This window comes from Cimex lectularius, unplaced genomic scaffold, assembly GCF_000648675.2.
Source record: "Cimex lectularius strain Harlan isolate CLEC.00 unplaced genomic scaffold, Clec_2.1 scaffold39, whole genome shotgun sequence".
Classification (NCBI taxonomy): Eukaryota; Metazoa; Arthropoda; class Insecta; order Hemiptera; family Cimicidae; genus Cimex; species Cimex lectularius.
The window spans coordinates 881,504-895,886 of record NW_019392653.1 but is presented as its reverse complement, the minus strand read 5'-3'; the positions used below and the strand labels follow the sequence as shown (position 1 = coordinate 895,886).

General features: G+C 34.2%; 1 protein-coding gene across 5 annotated transcripts; it reads right to left on the bottom strand.

Annotated features, from left to right (window-relative positions):
• Nucleotides 1-17: 17 nt before the first annotated feature.
• LOC106671130 (ecto-NOX disulfide-thiol exchanger 2) lies at nucleotides 18-14,377 on the bottom strand. Of its 5 annotated transcripts, none has more exons than XM_014401969.1 (15): nucleotides 14,287-14,377; nucleotides 14,069-14,240; nucleotides 13,812-14,006; nucleotides 7,834-7,978; nucleotides 7,576-7,762; nucleotides 7,331-7,520; nucleotides 7,147-7,272; nucleotides 6,939-7,095; nucleotides 6,801-6,877; nucleotides 5,725-5,937; nucleotides 4,528-4,634; nucleotides 3,015-3,143; nucleotides 2,818-2,958; nucleotides 2,588-2,759; nucleotides 18-609 (listed from the first exon to the last, which is right to left on the bottom strand). In XM_014401969.1, exons 2-15 carry the CDS (start codon nucleotides 14,106-14,108, stop codon nucleotides 389-391), a joined length of 2,100 nt encoding a protein of 699 aa, XP_014257455.1. In that variant the 5' UTR covers nucleotides 14,109-14,240; nucleotides 14,287-14,377; the 3' UTR covers nucleotides 18-388. The 5 variants fall into 5 exon arrangements, with proteins under 5 accessions (XP_014257455.1, XP_014257458.1, XP_014257456.1 ...); XM_014401972.1 differs by having other exon boundaries at nucleotides 7,576-7,753; XM_014401970.2 differs by having other exon boundaries at nucleotides 14,069-14,235; nucleotides 14,287-14,374.
• Nucleotides 14,378-14,383: the final 6 nt, after the last annotated feature.

Genomic DNA, 14,383 nt, shown 5'->3' with positions numbered 1-14,383 from the left:
AAAAGGTGATAGGGTCTGACTTAATGAAAAAAAAAAAAAAAAATCACTGTATGATGTACAGTTTTTCCTTCTTGAAAATATCCACAAAAATTAATCTAGGTTTCAGGCATATTTTATCATTGTGATGTCAAAAGAGATCACATCTCAACAAAGAGTGTTATACAAATGATTCAAACAAACTAACTGTAAAATATCAAATCAAAATTCCAAAATTTTATTAAAATATCAAATCTAAAAGAGGAAAAATGTAAAATGAATTTTATCCGTTATAAATTTACTTTTAACGAGATCCTAAAACAAAAAGAAAACACATTTTGCCATAATCAACCAAAAAGAGGTCCAATAAATTAAAATTTAAAAAAAAATCCTAGAAAACAAAATGACTCGACTAAATGTTCGTCTCTTTGGGCTTGAAGGCTGTTATTATCCACTTGCGCTCCATGTTGGCACCGATTCCAGACAGCTCCTGTTGGAAAAGCGACGGGAACTGAGCTAGTAGAGTTTCAACTTCAGACGGTTTGATCCCCGGCTCGAGTTTCTGCAGGTATGACCATATGTAATCAACGCTTGCTCCGAATGGGTGAACATGAAGAAACATTGATATAAGGCCTAGAATGATAAACAATTAGTTGAAAACTTGTTCACAGATTATCATTAAGAAAATAGATTAAAAAAAACAATATATATTATTAATAACTGTGAGGCCTTAAAATTTTTCTTCGCAAAAAGAAAATCCTCCAGCGACTTTATAAGTCTAAAAATCACACTTGTGATATGTCCTCCAGCAACTTCACCCATCTCAAAAAACCTCCAGAAACTTCATAAGCTAAATAAAAAACTACAAGCAACTTCATAAACGTGAAAATCATTCAGCCACTTCATAAGTCTAAAAATCGCACATGTGATACATCCTCCAAGAAGGGACATGCTTGATATCAAGTGTCTTACGAGAGTGTCAAAATATTCTAGTATTTTGAGAATATTAGTCGAGTACCATTTTACCTTCATTTCATCTTCATACAATTAAATATTGATACATCCTACAGTGACTTCGTAAATTAAAAAAAGTCAGACATGACATATGTCGTTGAGCAACTTCATATGTAATGTTTTAGCGAAAAAAACTTCCAAGAACTACATAAGCCTAAATAGAAAAAAATCGTCCTGTGACTTCATAAGATTGAAAAAACACCTTGGAAGTCTCAAAAACCCTTGAGCAACTTCATAAATCCAAAAGAAAATCCTCGAGCAATTTCATGAGTCTAAAAATTACACATGTGTCATGTTATGTCCTTCAGCAACGTCATCAGACTAAAAAACCCCACACAAACTTAAAAAGCCTAAACAATAACTCAAGCAACTTCATAAGTGTAAAAAAAAAATCCTTCAGCAACTTCATAATCCTTTTGAACAAATCCTCCAAAATTTCATGAGTAAAATCCACACATGTGTTATGTCCTCCAGCAACTTAATTAGTCTTTATATTTAAAAAAATCCTACAGGAACTTCATAAGTCTCAAAATCCCATGAACAACTTCATAAGTATAAAAGAAAATATGCCAGCAACTTCATGAGTCTAAAATTGCATTTGTGATATGCCGTTCAGCAACATCATCAGACTAAAAAAAAAAAAAAACCTACACAAACTTCAAAAGCCTAAATAAATAACTCAAGCAATTTCATGAGTAAAAATCACACGTGTTACGTCCTCTAGCAATTCATTACTCAATATGTTTACAAAAATCCTACAGCAACTTCATTCAAAATCCCTTGAACAACTTCATAAGTACAAAAGAAAATATTCCAGCAACTTCATGAATCTAAAAATGGCACATGAGATATGTACTTCTACATCATCAGCCTAAAAAAAAAACCCCCTCAAGGAACTTCAAAAGCCTAAATAAATAACTCAAGCAACTTCATAAATTAAAAAAAAAAATCGTTCAGCAACTTCATAATCCTTCTAAACAATTCCTTCAACAATTTCATGAGTATAAAAATCACACGTCCTCCAGCGACTTTTTAAGTTTTAAACTTACGAGTTGTCTAACTTATGAAGGTCTCAACTTAAAAAATCCTACAGCAACTTCATAAGTCTAAAAATCACACATGTGATGCATCCCCCTGCATAATTAATTTAAAAAATCTCAGATGTGATGTATATCCTCAAGCGACTTCATAAGTCTAATAAAAAGTCACATATGACCAGCAATTTCATAAGTGTAATAAAAATCTATTTTCCAGCAAATTCATATAAGTCTTAAAAAATCACATGTGTTGTGGACATCCTCAAGTTACTTTATAAGTATTAAAAAAAAAAAAAGTGATACATTATCCAGTGGCCTAAACAAAATACAGCAAAGCCTTAAGTTTGTACTTTGATCCTCACCGATTACAGTCTGTCCTTCCTCACTGATATGTCAGACCTCTTCTTCAGTGTGCCATGGCATAATTCCAGAAAGGGGCCTGGCATACCAATACAGCGAGGATACTCAGACCAAGAGGAACTAGTAAGGATCAAATTACAACTCATCATCCCACACACCACAGAGGGATTTTACGATGGTTAAGTTTACTAAATATTTACCAATAAGACGAGCTTCGCCCTCATCTAGTTTTTGTTGTACAAGAGGTGGTGTCGCCTTCCCAGCGGAAGTTTCCTCTTTATCAATTTCTATCCCATTCTGGACTAGCCTAGCCTCAAGCTGGATAACTTTGGCATGTTCTTTCGACTGTGCGATCTTTGCCTCGGAGAGTTGCTGAAATAAGTACGATTAAAATTAAAGAATTGTTAATGATAATTTTTTCCCAACAAACCTTTTGCATCCCTTGTAAAGTGTGCTGCGATACTTTAAGCTGGGCTTCTGTGTTTTCAAGTTCTGCCTTGAGCTCACTTCGAACAAGATCCACTTCATTTTTATACGCTTCGAGTTGGCACCGCAAACTATCATTTTCTTCCTAAAAAAAGTACATAATTTATTGATCAATACTGCAACTGGAATGGCTAAAATCACCTTTATTGAGTTCATTCTCTCGTCCCCTTTGTGCTTCTTCTTCGTAGGCGGCTCTTCATCATCAGACACTTCCATTTCGTCATCTCCCCCTGATATCAAGTGCTCTTCTAGCTCAACGGCTTTTATTTCCTAAACAAAAAACACTCATCAGACGACTTTCCTAATCGACGCTGAGACTTAATGTATGAGATAATTCTAAAACATTAACGGCAACTAATTAGTGTCCTTATACAAGGCGACTAGATATATTTGAAGTTGTTTGCAGAATACAATAAAATAACTTCAATTATGTTAATATTAGTCTAATTAATTAAATTATATTAAAATCATTCCTTTTTATATGTAAAATAAAACAAATGCCAATATGTAAATGACTAAGCATCATGAAAGATTCCCATGATAAAACAAGGCAATGAAAAACTGAAGATTTATAGAAATCTCTTTTAATTAAAAAAAAAAATTTGACAGTAGAAAACGCCTTACAAATTTTATACTTTTGTACATTAAAAATGTACATTTCAATCTCATTTTTAAAAAAGCAAGCATAAATCTAAAACTAGTTTGATAATAATTGGTTTTTTTACAGAACTTACACACGCATACACACATGAAACCATTCTTAATTTTTTTTTTTTTTTTTTTTGGTGTAAAAACAATCATGGCGCATTTCGAGACCTGACCAGTTACTTAGAGATGTCCTGACATATCTGACGAGATTATGACAAAAGTTTTTACGACTTTGATACCACTTACCACATGGATATACAACAGTTGAGAGTCGTACTGTTATTCATGTGAATTTTTTTACCGTCGGACAAAGCGCCCAAAACCAAGCATGCACATAATCAGGGAAAAAATTAAAAAAAAAAAAAATCATGCACCACAAAAATATACTTTTAAGGTAGTCTTACCTCTGATGTCATTTTTTTTAAAACAATTCCAAACGATTTAATCTTTGAATCATTATTTCTCTTCAAATTGGATAAAAATTGGTAATGATTTTTTTTTTCCAGTTGGAATTATTTAACATTGCGGAAGTGTTTTAAAAAACAAGTTTGGTTAAATTGACAAACATTTCTTGCAAAAAAAAAATCAACTTACCTTGTCCTCAACACATGTGGCAACAGAAGAAATTGTTAAAATTATGTACAAGCTTACAACATAGAAAAAGACATTCTTTAAGGGTAATTAAAAAGACCAAAAAACAAAACAAAAACTGTTGTATATCCATTTTGATTTCAGTACTTGTTGATAACTCCAAGTGGATGTGGATTTTTACTTAAATTTACTATTGAGAAGAAGAAAATATCAAAAACAGACTTCCTTTAATGGTTGCAACGTCCAAAAGCTGCCAGTCAGTTAGAAAAAGTCGCAAAATTAAAAACAAAACATACCGAGTCATCTTTATTGACATTTTTTTTAGAAAATAAATTTTGGGACTTTTCCTTCTTTAAAGAATCACACGTCTTTTGTTTTTGTTCAATGTGAAGTTTTGATTGAGTTCTCAACTTACCGCAGACTGCTTTTTCCACATCTCGATATTCTTCCGTTGTGCCTTAGTGAAGTGGTCCCAGACCTTCTTGTGAGAAGCTGCCGTGAACACACGTTCGATCTGGGTGTCTAACACACAAAGCTTATACCAACCCCGGAACAAAATTCTTTTTTGTCTTACATTCGCACAACATATTAAGAGAGTGTAAGAAGAGAGAGAGAAATTTTCAACGTATTTGGTTGAGTTTTTGTTTTATATTGTTTTGTTAGCCGGGCACCTGTGTCTGTCCCCATCCGCCTCCAAGTCTTGGATTGAAACAAGACGTTAAAAGTATGAAAATGTTTACCTTTTGTTTCAATATAACGGCTGATGGCGTTTGACCAACGTCCACATTTTACTGTTTTTCATGTTGGGGGGCTTGAAATATGAAAATTCGCATGATAAAAAGAACAAAACATACAACTATTTGATAAATCATTGATTATTTTACAAAATCCAATGTATCTAACATAAATAAAATTTATTTAAAATTTTTGACTAAAATTATTTTTATAGAAAACTACAAATTTTCATTTAACAAGCCCTATTTTATCCACTATAATCCAAGAACTTGAGAGTACCCTGATTATTATTTTGGAAAAAAAGAATAGTACCAACACTGGCTAAATTACCAAACTTTTTACCTGCTTTTTAATTTTTTTAGGATTCCTTCAGTTCTGCAAAAATAAAATAAATAGACAACTTCTTGATGTATTTACATTATTATACCTTTCCTCTGGTTTATTCACTTACCGATGATGTAGAGAATCGTCTTAAGAAATGAAGTTCCATTATTGATCAGTTTAAAACAACTGTTAGTAGAGTAATCAAAACTTTTAACCACCATGTTTTTAATTTTAAATAGATTCTTATCAATTAATTAAATTAAATGATAATAAGTTTTGTAGAAATAAGAAAGTTATTTAGCCAGTGTTCAGCACGTTAAAAAAAATAAAAAAATTAGAAATACAATGTGGCAGATGAACTTTGAGCTAATAGGCTGTCTGACTTAAACATGAATTATATTAGACTTACTTTCTTTACACAAAATAGTCAACAATTAAAAAAAAACCTGTTTATTTTTGAAACAATCAAATAAACAGGTTTTTTTTATTTTTTGTTTGTAATGCCCGGTTTCTTTGTGACCATGCATGATCTTGATATGCGTTTTTAACTTACACTGCATGAGGAGGGACTGCATCTGCGCCTTCATGAGGTCCTTGGCCTTTTGCAGTTCCTCTTCGTGGTTCGCCTTTTCCGATAGGAGCCGGCGTATGTGAGAATTTGTCGACTGGATCATTGAGTAGAATACGGACGCGTTTCTCTTGTTGCAGTCGCCGCGTTCGAGCCATGTTATAACAACCTGGACCGCTTTGCCAAACGTCTCCTCAACTAGAAGAAAAATAATCACAATAAATGAACTTAATAAATGAATAAGAAAATAATACTTTAAACAAAATTAGCTGTGAGGAGTCTTCTCCTTAGAGTTAGCTTTAATTTTGAGAAAACACCCTAGTCTGCATATTAGATGAGTTTCACCATTCTGCCGCCTGACAGATCAAAGCAACAAAAATAGGCAGAAGTTTAATGATCAGAAAAGATCAAACTACAGATTAATCTGCGAACCTCAAGGAGACCAAAAAAGAAAAATTCATTTAAATATTAATAACTGTTTCCAATCTCCCTGGTCTGCATATCAGATGAGTTTCACCATTCTGCTGCCTGACAGATCAAAGCAACAAAAATAGGCAGAAGTTGAATGATCAAACTACAGATTAATCTGCGAACCTCAAGGAGACCAAAAAAGAAAAACTCTGAGTTTTACCATTCTGCCGCCTGACTGACCAAAGCAACAAAAATAGGCAGAAGTTGAATGATCAGAAATGATCAAACTACAGATTAATCTGCGAACCTCAAGGAGACCAAAAAAGAAAAACTCATTTAAATATTAATAACTGTTTCCAATCTCCCTGGTCTGCATATCAGATGAGTTTCACCATTCTGCCGCCTGACAGATCAAAGCAACAAAAATAGGCAGAAGTTGATGATCAGAAATGATCAAACTCCAGGTTAATCAGCGAACCCCAAGACCACAAAAGAAAAACTCATCTGAGGGGCCGTAGAATTGAGGTAGATCAAGATGATCAGAAAAACCCAAAAGGTTCATAACCCATGAAACTCAAGAAGAAATCACACAGTAATTTTTCAAGTTTACATCACAAAATATTTATTATATTGAAAACAAAATTATATACCTTTTATTTTTTCAGATACAGTTGTCGCCTCGTGTTCAGTGTAATGAGGAACTGGAGGTGGTGATGGCACTCTCAATCTAAAACACACAAGTAATTAGAATGATAAATTTGACGATATCGAAAATATTTATACTTTACCTTTCTTTCTCAACTCTGTCCCTGTGTCTTGCTTCCCTCTGTAGCTGTCTTTGTTTACATTCCCATTCGTACTGGTCGTCCCTCGCCTGAGCAAAGTCCACATGGAGCCTTCCAGTGTTTGGGAGGTCAGTCTTATTTTCGATTCTCATCCTATAGCCTGAAATATTTTCACATCAGGCTGGCATTTAAGACAGAAAAAAAATCTTACCTGAGAAGTAGAGTGCCGCATCTACAGAAGGCTCGTGCATGAAGCGTATATGGCAGAATTTCTTATTACTTAATCTGACTGTCAACATTTCGCCGCAACGGCTGAAAATCTCTCTAATAATGTCCTCTGTAAAAAAGTAAAATTTGATAAAATGATTTAAAAAATTCATGGTTAAAAAGCGTACCGGTTGTATTTTCAGCAAGGCCGCCGACGAAAATAGTTTTACAGCCTGGAGGCCGTTCTCTTGTCGTGGGAAGCGGTGTTCCTGGTGGTGGTGGGACTAGAGTCACAGACTTTAACTGAATCATTTCTTTTACCATTACTTCCGGGACCATACCCTGGTCGCCCATAGGTACTCCTCCCATCATCCCGAACTTCAAAATTACACAGATTAAAAACTTTGGATGTTAAATTATCAATTTAACTCACCTGCGGCATCATCATATTCGGGTCCATTATCGGCATGCTCATCATCTGGTAAGGTACACCTGGCAGCATGCCAGTCCAGACAGACCCACCGCTCAAATCGTTGCCGATCTCTTCGTTCACTCCTTCCTCCTGGTCTATCGTCTTATCCTGCACTTCTCTGGACACCCTCCGATCATTCCTTAAATATCTTTAAGAGTTTTAACATATAAAATGATTTCTGTAAACAGTGTTTTTTTTAAATTTTTTATTTTTATTTACTTGTGATCTTTCTGTCTATCTTTGCCATTCCTGTCGGGACGACGGTTGTCTCTGTCTCGACGTCTGCCTTCTCTCTCTTTATTGACTTCCATGTCCGGGTTGAACTGATTGCCATTGGAAGTGATCCCTCTCTCATCAATATCGCCTGTAAATTTATTTTTATATTTAAATTTACAACAGTATCCTATGCTTAGAGGTCTAATTGACCATATTAATTATTTCAATTTTATGTAAGGTCTTGGTTGAGTTGAAAAAAAAATCATGACTTCGAGAGATGAAGGTCGTCAGTTCGAATCCTGCTCGTGACACTAACTTTTTCATTTCAATATATATTAAATAAAAAAGAAAAGACTAGTCATAGAAATAGAATGACACCCTAGATTTTTTTTTTTTATCAAGGACAGAAATACACACTTTTAAAAGCATAAAATAACGCTAGAAATATCTTGAAACACAAACTGTCCTCAAGTTTCCATTGAGGATTTTCAAAAATTGACTATTGACAAGGTAAACATTTGTAAAATAAGCAAACAATAAAAAAAAGTAAATAAACAACATTATTAAAAAACAACATACAAAGGGTATTTTTTTTTTTTTTTTTTTTTTAAATCATGAAAGGTTCATGAGTATAAACGATCGGACTAATCTTGACTTCTTGATTAAATTTTTGTGATTGAAGACTTACTAAAATCTTCTACTACTTTTACTGCATAGATAAAATAGGAGAATCCAGAAATGGAGTTAAATTTCAGGATGAGCTTTAATGATAAGTTTATTGCTATAATAATAATAAAAAAAAGTTAATTTAAGATAGGAAAAGAATCTGATCCGACAAGATTGTGCATGGTGTGGTATGGTAGAAAAGGATAATAGGAAGCGGGGTTTGTACTCCCCAGGCACTTTTGCCTTTTGGCTTATTGTACCTTCCTAGTTCCTTAGTTCAGTGCAATAGACTCAATCCTTCTCCTTAGAAGTATCAGGTCATTGACTGTCGTTGCAGCAATTTGATTCCCTAAGTTTTTTCCGTATGTTAGGTTAAATCTCCATTGAGCTGTTGCTTCGCATTCGAAGATGATATGGATGGCTGTTTCCTCCTCCTGTATATTTTGTATATTTTACCCATGTTGTGTAGATGTTTTCTCAGATGCCAGTGACCAGTTAGTAGTCCTTCCACTCCTCTGAGTTTAGCCCTCTCCAATTGCAGCAGTGTTTTTGCTGGTCTTGGTGAGTGTTGTTTCATCATAAGTTTACTATGCTAGCACTGCTAGAATTTATCCACTTCTCCTTTTGTTTTGCTTGGATCCATTCTGTGATGGAGGATTCTATATTTGTTTTTGTTATCCCAAGAATAGGTTCGGGGCCTATGTATGGACTTGCAGATCCTCCTCTGGCCAGACGGTCTGCTTTCTCATTACCCAAAATTCGCCTGTGCCCTGGCACCCAACATATCATCAGGTTGTTGTGTTTCCCCAGGTTTTGGAGATTTTGGATGCATTCTCTGATTAATTTTGACGTGATTCTTTTACATGCTAATGCTTTAATGGCTGCTTGGCTATCTGATCTTATGAGTATTTTTTTTTGTGTGTAACCTCTTTTAAGATTTTCCAGGGCACAAGCACTGATGGCATGTATTTCTGCTTGAAAGACCGAAGTGTATTTCCCTAATGAGTTTGATTGTTCATGTTTTGGGCTTGTACAGAAAACGCCCGATCCGGTTCCTTCGTTTGTTTTGGAGCCATCTATGTACCATATCATTGTATCTGATGCTCTCCTGTGTTCTTATATAGACAGGGCGGGCAACCAGGTCCCGAGGGGTTAAATGCCTGGGTAGACTTGTACCCCATCCCTAAAGGGTCCAGGACTTGGTCGGTTCACGTGTCCTGCATAAACCTCTTGGACTTGTTCACAAACCCCAAGATTTTGGACCATTTTATCTCGGGGAGTGATTTGGTAATGTCCTCTCCTTCAAAAGTTTCGAATCTATACCTGGCGTATCTATCACACTCTGTGAGGTAGTGCTGTGCCGTTTCTTCTTTTATTTCACAAAAACGGCAGAAGGGGTCTGGTAACATACCCATTACAAAGAGGTGCCTTCTCAAAGGGCAATGGCCCGTCAGGATACCTATCAGCCTCCTAATTCCCTTCTTTGAGTTAGAGAATAGCCATTTCGATTCTTTTGGTTTGATCTCCTTCACAAACTCCTTCGATTGCCTATGTCCGGGGGACAGATTCCATTCTTTAAGGAATTGTTTCATGCCCCAGCTATTAATACTCTCTCTCTCCTGTGTTCTTCCTCTCCTTTATAGTTCATTGAGACTTTATAGGAAGTTGTGAAGATTGTTTCCGGGATCATATAATCAGTCTCCATTTCTAATAATGGGTGTCTGAAGATTGTGCATACAACATGAACAATTATGAATTTTAGAACACTTATAGTTTTATTTATAAAAGAAGTAATGTAATTGTTTAATACAAGCTCATTTCAAGATGTGAAAAATCTATCAAGTGATTCACAGGAATCTTCCTATTGCTACTGTATGCCACATATTACAAAAACGGCTGATACCAAAATGGTGCATTAGTTTCATCATATATTATCACATATGGTTGCATCGTACATGCGAAATATAAGAAAAAGTTCCAAAATTATATGCAAATAATGCATCGTGAAAACTACAAAAGAGATCTCATAAGAAAATAATAATTGGATCAGACAGAGCAGTATTTGAATTTTAAAAATCATTAGCACAGAAAGACTAAACTAGTAACCTGGTTTTGATATATCAAGCGAGACTGGATTTACTTAAAATAAAGTATTGCTCAAAAAAGCTTTTTCTTTCATGAAGTGATTCATTTGACTACAAATCTAATTAGCCTAACTGACTTTCCTTAAGAAAACCTACTTACAAAAAGTTTCCTATTTCCTTTGAACAAGATTTTTTTAGGTTCTGATTGCAAATCTGATTTCTTGACTAAGATGGTTTTGTGTATATACATGCTAAACTGGCTTCTTAAGATAATCAGTTTCCCCAAAAATGATCTTTTTTCTATGAAAAAGATATACTTTGGCTCTTTCTGCAAATCTGAGTTTTTGATATGTTTCTGAATATGTCCAGCTAAACTAGCATCCTGGTTATGATATCTCTAGCCTAATGGCTTTTCTTAAATAAACAATTTTCCTAATAGGAACTTTTTTCTCCGAAAAAATTATGTTTTTACTTTTGTTCTGACTGCAAATCTAAGTTCTTTAGCTCATTTTTTGAAAATATCCAGGTTGAACTGAAATATCCTGGTTATGAAATATTCAGTCTGACTGAGTTTGATTAAAAGGAAGTGTCCAAAAAGGCTTTTTATCCTACTATAGTGTTGTAAATAAGCTTTTCCCACTAATGAAGTTATTGATTTGACTTTAAATCTATGCCGTTCCTAAAGATAAAAAAAATTAACAAAGATCCTATTTCTTTAGAAAAATATTTTTCTTAGGTTCTGACTTGTAGTTCGTGCCATTTATAATTAATTAAGACATGAGGTTTCAGGCAGATCTAGGCTGAGTCAGCATCCTACTTGAAATCTTTAGTTTAACTGGCTTCCCTAAAGATAAACAAAAAAGCTTCCTATTTCCTCAAACAAATTTTTTTACTTTCTGACCACAAATCTATGATTAGTCCGTTCATAAATATATCTGGGGTAAGCCAGCATCATGCATAAAATATTTACTCTAACTGGCTTACCTTAAGATAAACATTTACAAAAAAGGTTCCTACTTCCTCAAACAAATATTGTTTCACCTTATGTCCACAAATCCATGATTAACCTGTTTTTGAATAAATTCAGGGGAAACCAGCATCCTGCATTAAATCTTTAGCCTAATTGGCTTTCCTTAAGAAAAAAAAATGTATCAAAAGCTTCCTATTTCCTCAGACAAATATTTCTTTTATAAGTTCAGACCTCGAATCCATGATTGGTCTGTTTTTGAATGTATCCAGGGTGAACTAGCATCCTGCATTAAATTTTTACCCAATCTGGCTTCCCTTAAAATAAACAATTTACAAAAAAAGCTTCATATTTCCTCAAAAAAATATTTTTTAGGTACTGACCACAAATCCTTGATTAGCCTGTTTTTGAATATATCCAGGGTATACTAGCATCGAGCATAAAATATTTAACCTAACTGGCTGCCCTTAATATTAAAAATTAACAAAAAACTTCCTACTTCCTCAAAAAAATTTTTTTTTGTGTGTATGGTGATTAGTGAGCGCTTGTCGATGATTATTCAGAAATCGTGAGATACGGACAGTCACCAGACCACATCTGACAATTTCTGAATAATTGTTTTTTTTTTTTTTAAATATACCCATGTTAAACCAGCATCGTGCATAAAATCTTCACCCAAACTGGCTTCCCTTAAGATAAACAAATAACAAAAAGCATCCTATTTCCTGAAACAAATATTTTTTCACGTTCTGACCACAAATCCATGATTGCCAGTTTTTGAATCTACTCAGGGTAAACCAGCATCCTGCTTTAAATTTTTAGCCAATTGGCTTTCCTTATGACAAACAATTTACAAAAAAGGTTCCTACTTCCTCAAACAAATATTGTTTCACCTTATGTCCACAAATCCATGATTAACCTGTTTTTGAATAAATTCAGGGGAAACCAGCATCCTGCATTAAATCTTTAGCCTAATTGGCTTTCCTTAAGAAAAAAAAATGTATCAAAAGCTTCCTATTTCCTCAGACAAATATTTCTTTTATAAGTTCAGACCTCGAATCCATGATTGGTCTGTTTTTGAATGTATCCAGGGTGAACTAGCATCCTGCATTAAATTTTTACCCAATCTGGCTTCCCTTAAAATAAACAATTTACAAAAAAAGCTTCATATTTCCTCAAAAAAATATTTTTTAGGTACTGACCACAAATCCTTGATTAGCCTGTTTTTGAATATATCCAGGGTATACTAGCATCGAGCATAAAATATTTAACCTAACTAGCTTCCCTTAATATTAAAAATTTACAAAAAAGCTTCCTACTTCCTAAAAAAAAAAATAATTTTTTTTTGTATGATAATTAGTGACCGTTTGTCGATGATTATTCAGAAATCGTGAGATGCAGTCTGGTTACCAGACCGCATCTCACAATTTCTGAAAAATAATTGTTTTTTTTTTGTTTTTTTTTAATATATCCATGTTAAACCAGCATCGTGCATAAAATCTTCACCCAAACTGGCTTCCCTTAAGATAAACAAGTAACAAAAAGCTTCCTATTTCCTGAAACAAATATTTTTTCATGTTCTGACCACAAATCCATGATTAGCCAGTTTTTGAATCTACTCAGGGTAAACCAGCATCGTGCTTTAAATTTTTAGCCAATTGGCTTTCCTTATGACAAACAATTTACAAAAAGCTTCCTATTATCTCAGACAAATATTTTTTTATGTTCTGACCACAAATCCATGTTTAGTTTGTTTTTGAATAAATTTAGGGTAAACCAATATCAATATTTGTAAATAATGTTATGCGTATATTATTGATTCAATTATTCATTATTACTTAAGTGTAAATTAAACTCTTATAGAACTTGTAACCACGTATTTAGCTATATAAGTAAATAAATAAAAAAACATCCTGGTTTTGATATAACCAGCCTGACAAGGTTTACTTAAAATTTAAGTGTCTAAAAAGGCTTTTTTCTCTGATAAAGTGATTAATTTGTCTACAAATCTATGTCTTTTAGTCTGGCTGGCTTTCCTTAAGTTGCCAAAAGGATTTCTAGTTTTGCTTATTATATCTAATATCTTTAGAAGTATACTATCACAGAAAAAATAGATGAAAAAACAAATTATTAGATTAATAACAATACTGTGTTGTTTTCAGGTACTGATGAATATTAAATAGCATTCCTATTGTTATTATTACACAAATAAACAGAATATGGTGTCTAAATAGTTTGGAGTGTTTATAGTGCGTGATAGTTACCACTGATGGGCATCGGTGGCTTGTTCTTGTTGGTGTTAAACTCGAGCGGAGCATCGTTAAGACCCGGGTTGACCATCTGCGCCTGTTCAGGAGTCATGAGGGGCATCTGCGAAAAACTGGGCATCATACCTGGCATCATGATCCCACCGGGCATAAGCGGGCTGGCCATCATGTTCGGCTGTCCCTGCGTCACCCCTGAAACCCAAAATCAATAAGTTCCAAACGATATTAAGAACAAATGGAAAAAAAATTCATACCCATTGCCAGGGCCGAGCCCCCTTGGAAGTTAAAAGCCATGTGATACCACTACTCCTTTCTCCAAAGCCGGGCTTTATAAAAATAAAACAGGTACGAATAAGGCCCCAGATCAAATTCCTCTAGTTTGCCTTAATTGGATTATTTCCATAACCGCCGAGACCACCTACTGTTCTGCGTTTTACTAGATGTACTGAGAGTTCTTTTAATAAAATTTTACCTTTTTCGCCTGTTCATCTATGTTCATTGATTGTTTTGAAACGGCATTTGCTGTTGGTGCTTTCCTCTGTACCAGTGGAGCTCTGGTGTCAATGGGA

Coding starts and splice junctions, on each gene's coding strand:
- LOC106671130 (XM_014401969.1), bottom strand. CDS start 14,108: ATGGCTTTTAACTTCCAAGGGGGCTCGGCCCTGGCAATGG. Junction 7,096..7,146: donor TGCGGCACTCTACTTCTCAG/GTAAGATTTTTT, acceptor AAAATATTTCAG/GCTATAGGATGAGAATCGAA. Junction 6,878..6,938: donor GACAGAGTTGAGAAAGAAAG/GTAAAGTATAAA, acceptor TGTGTGTTTTAG/ATTGAGAGTGCCATCACCAC.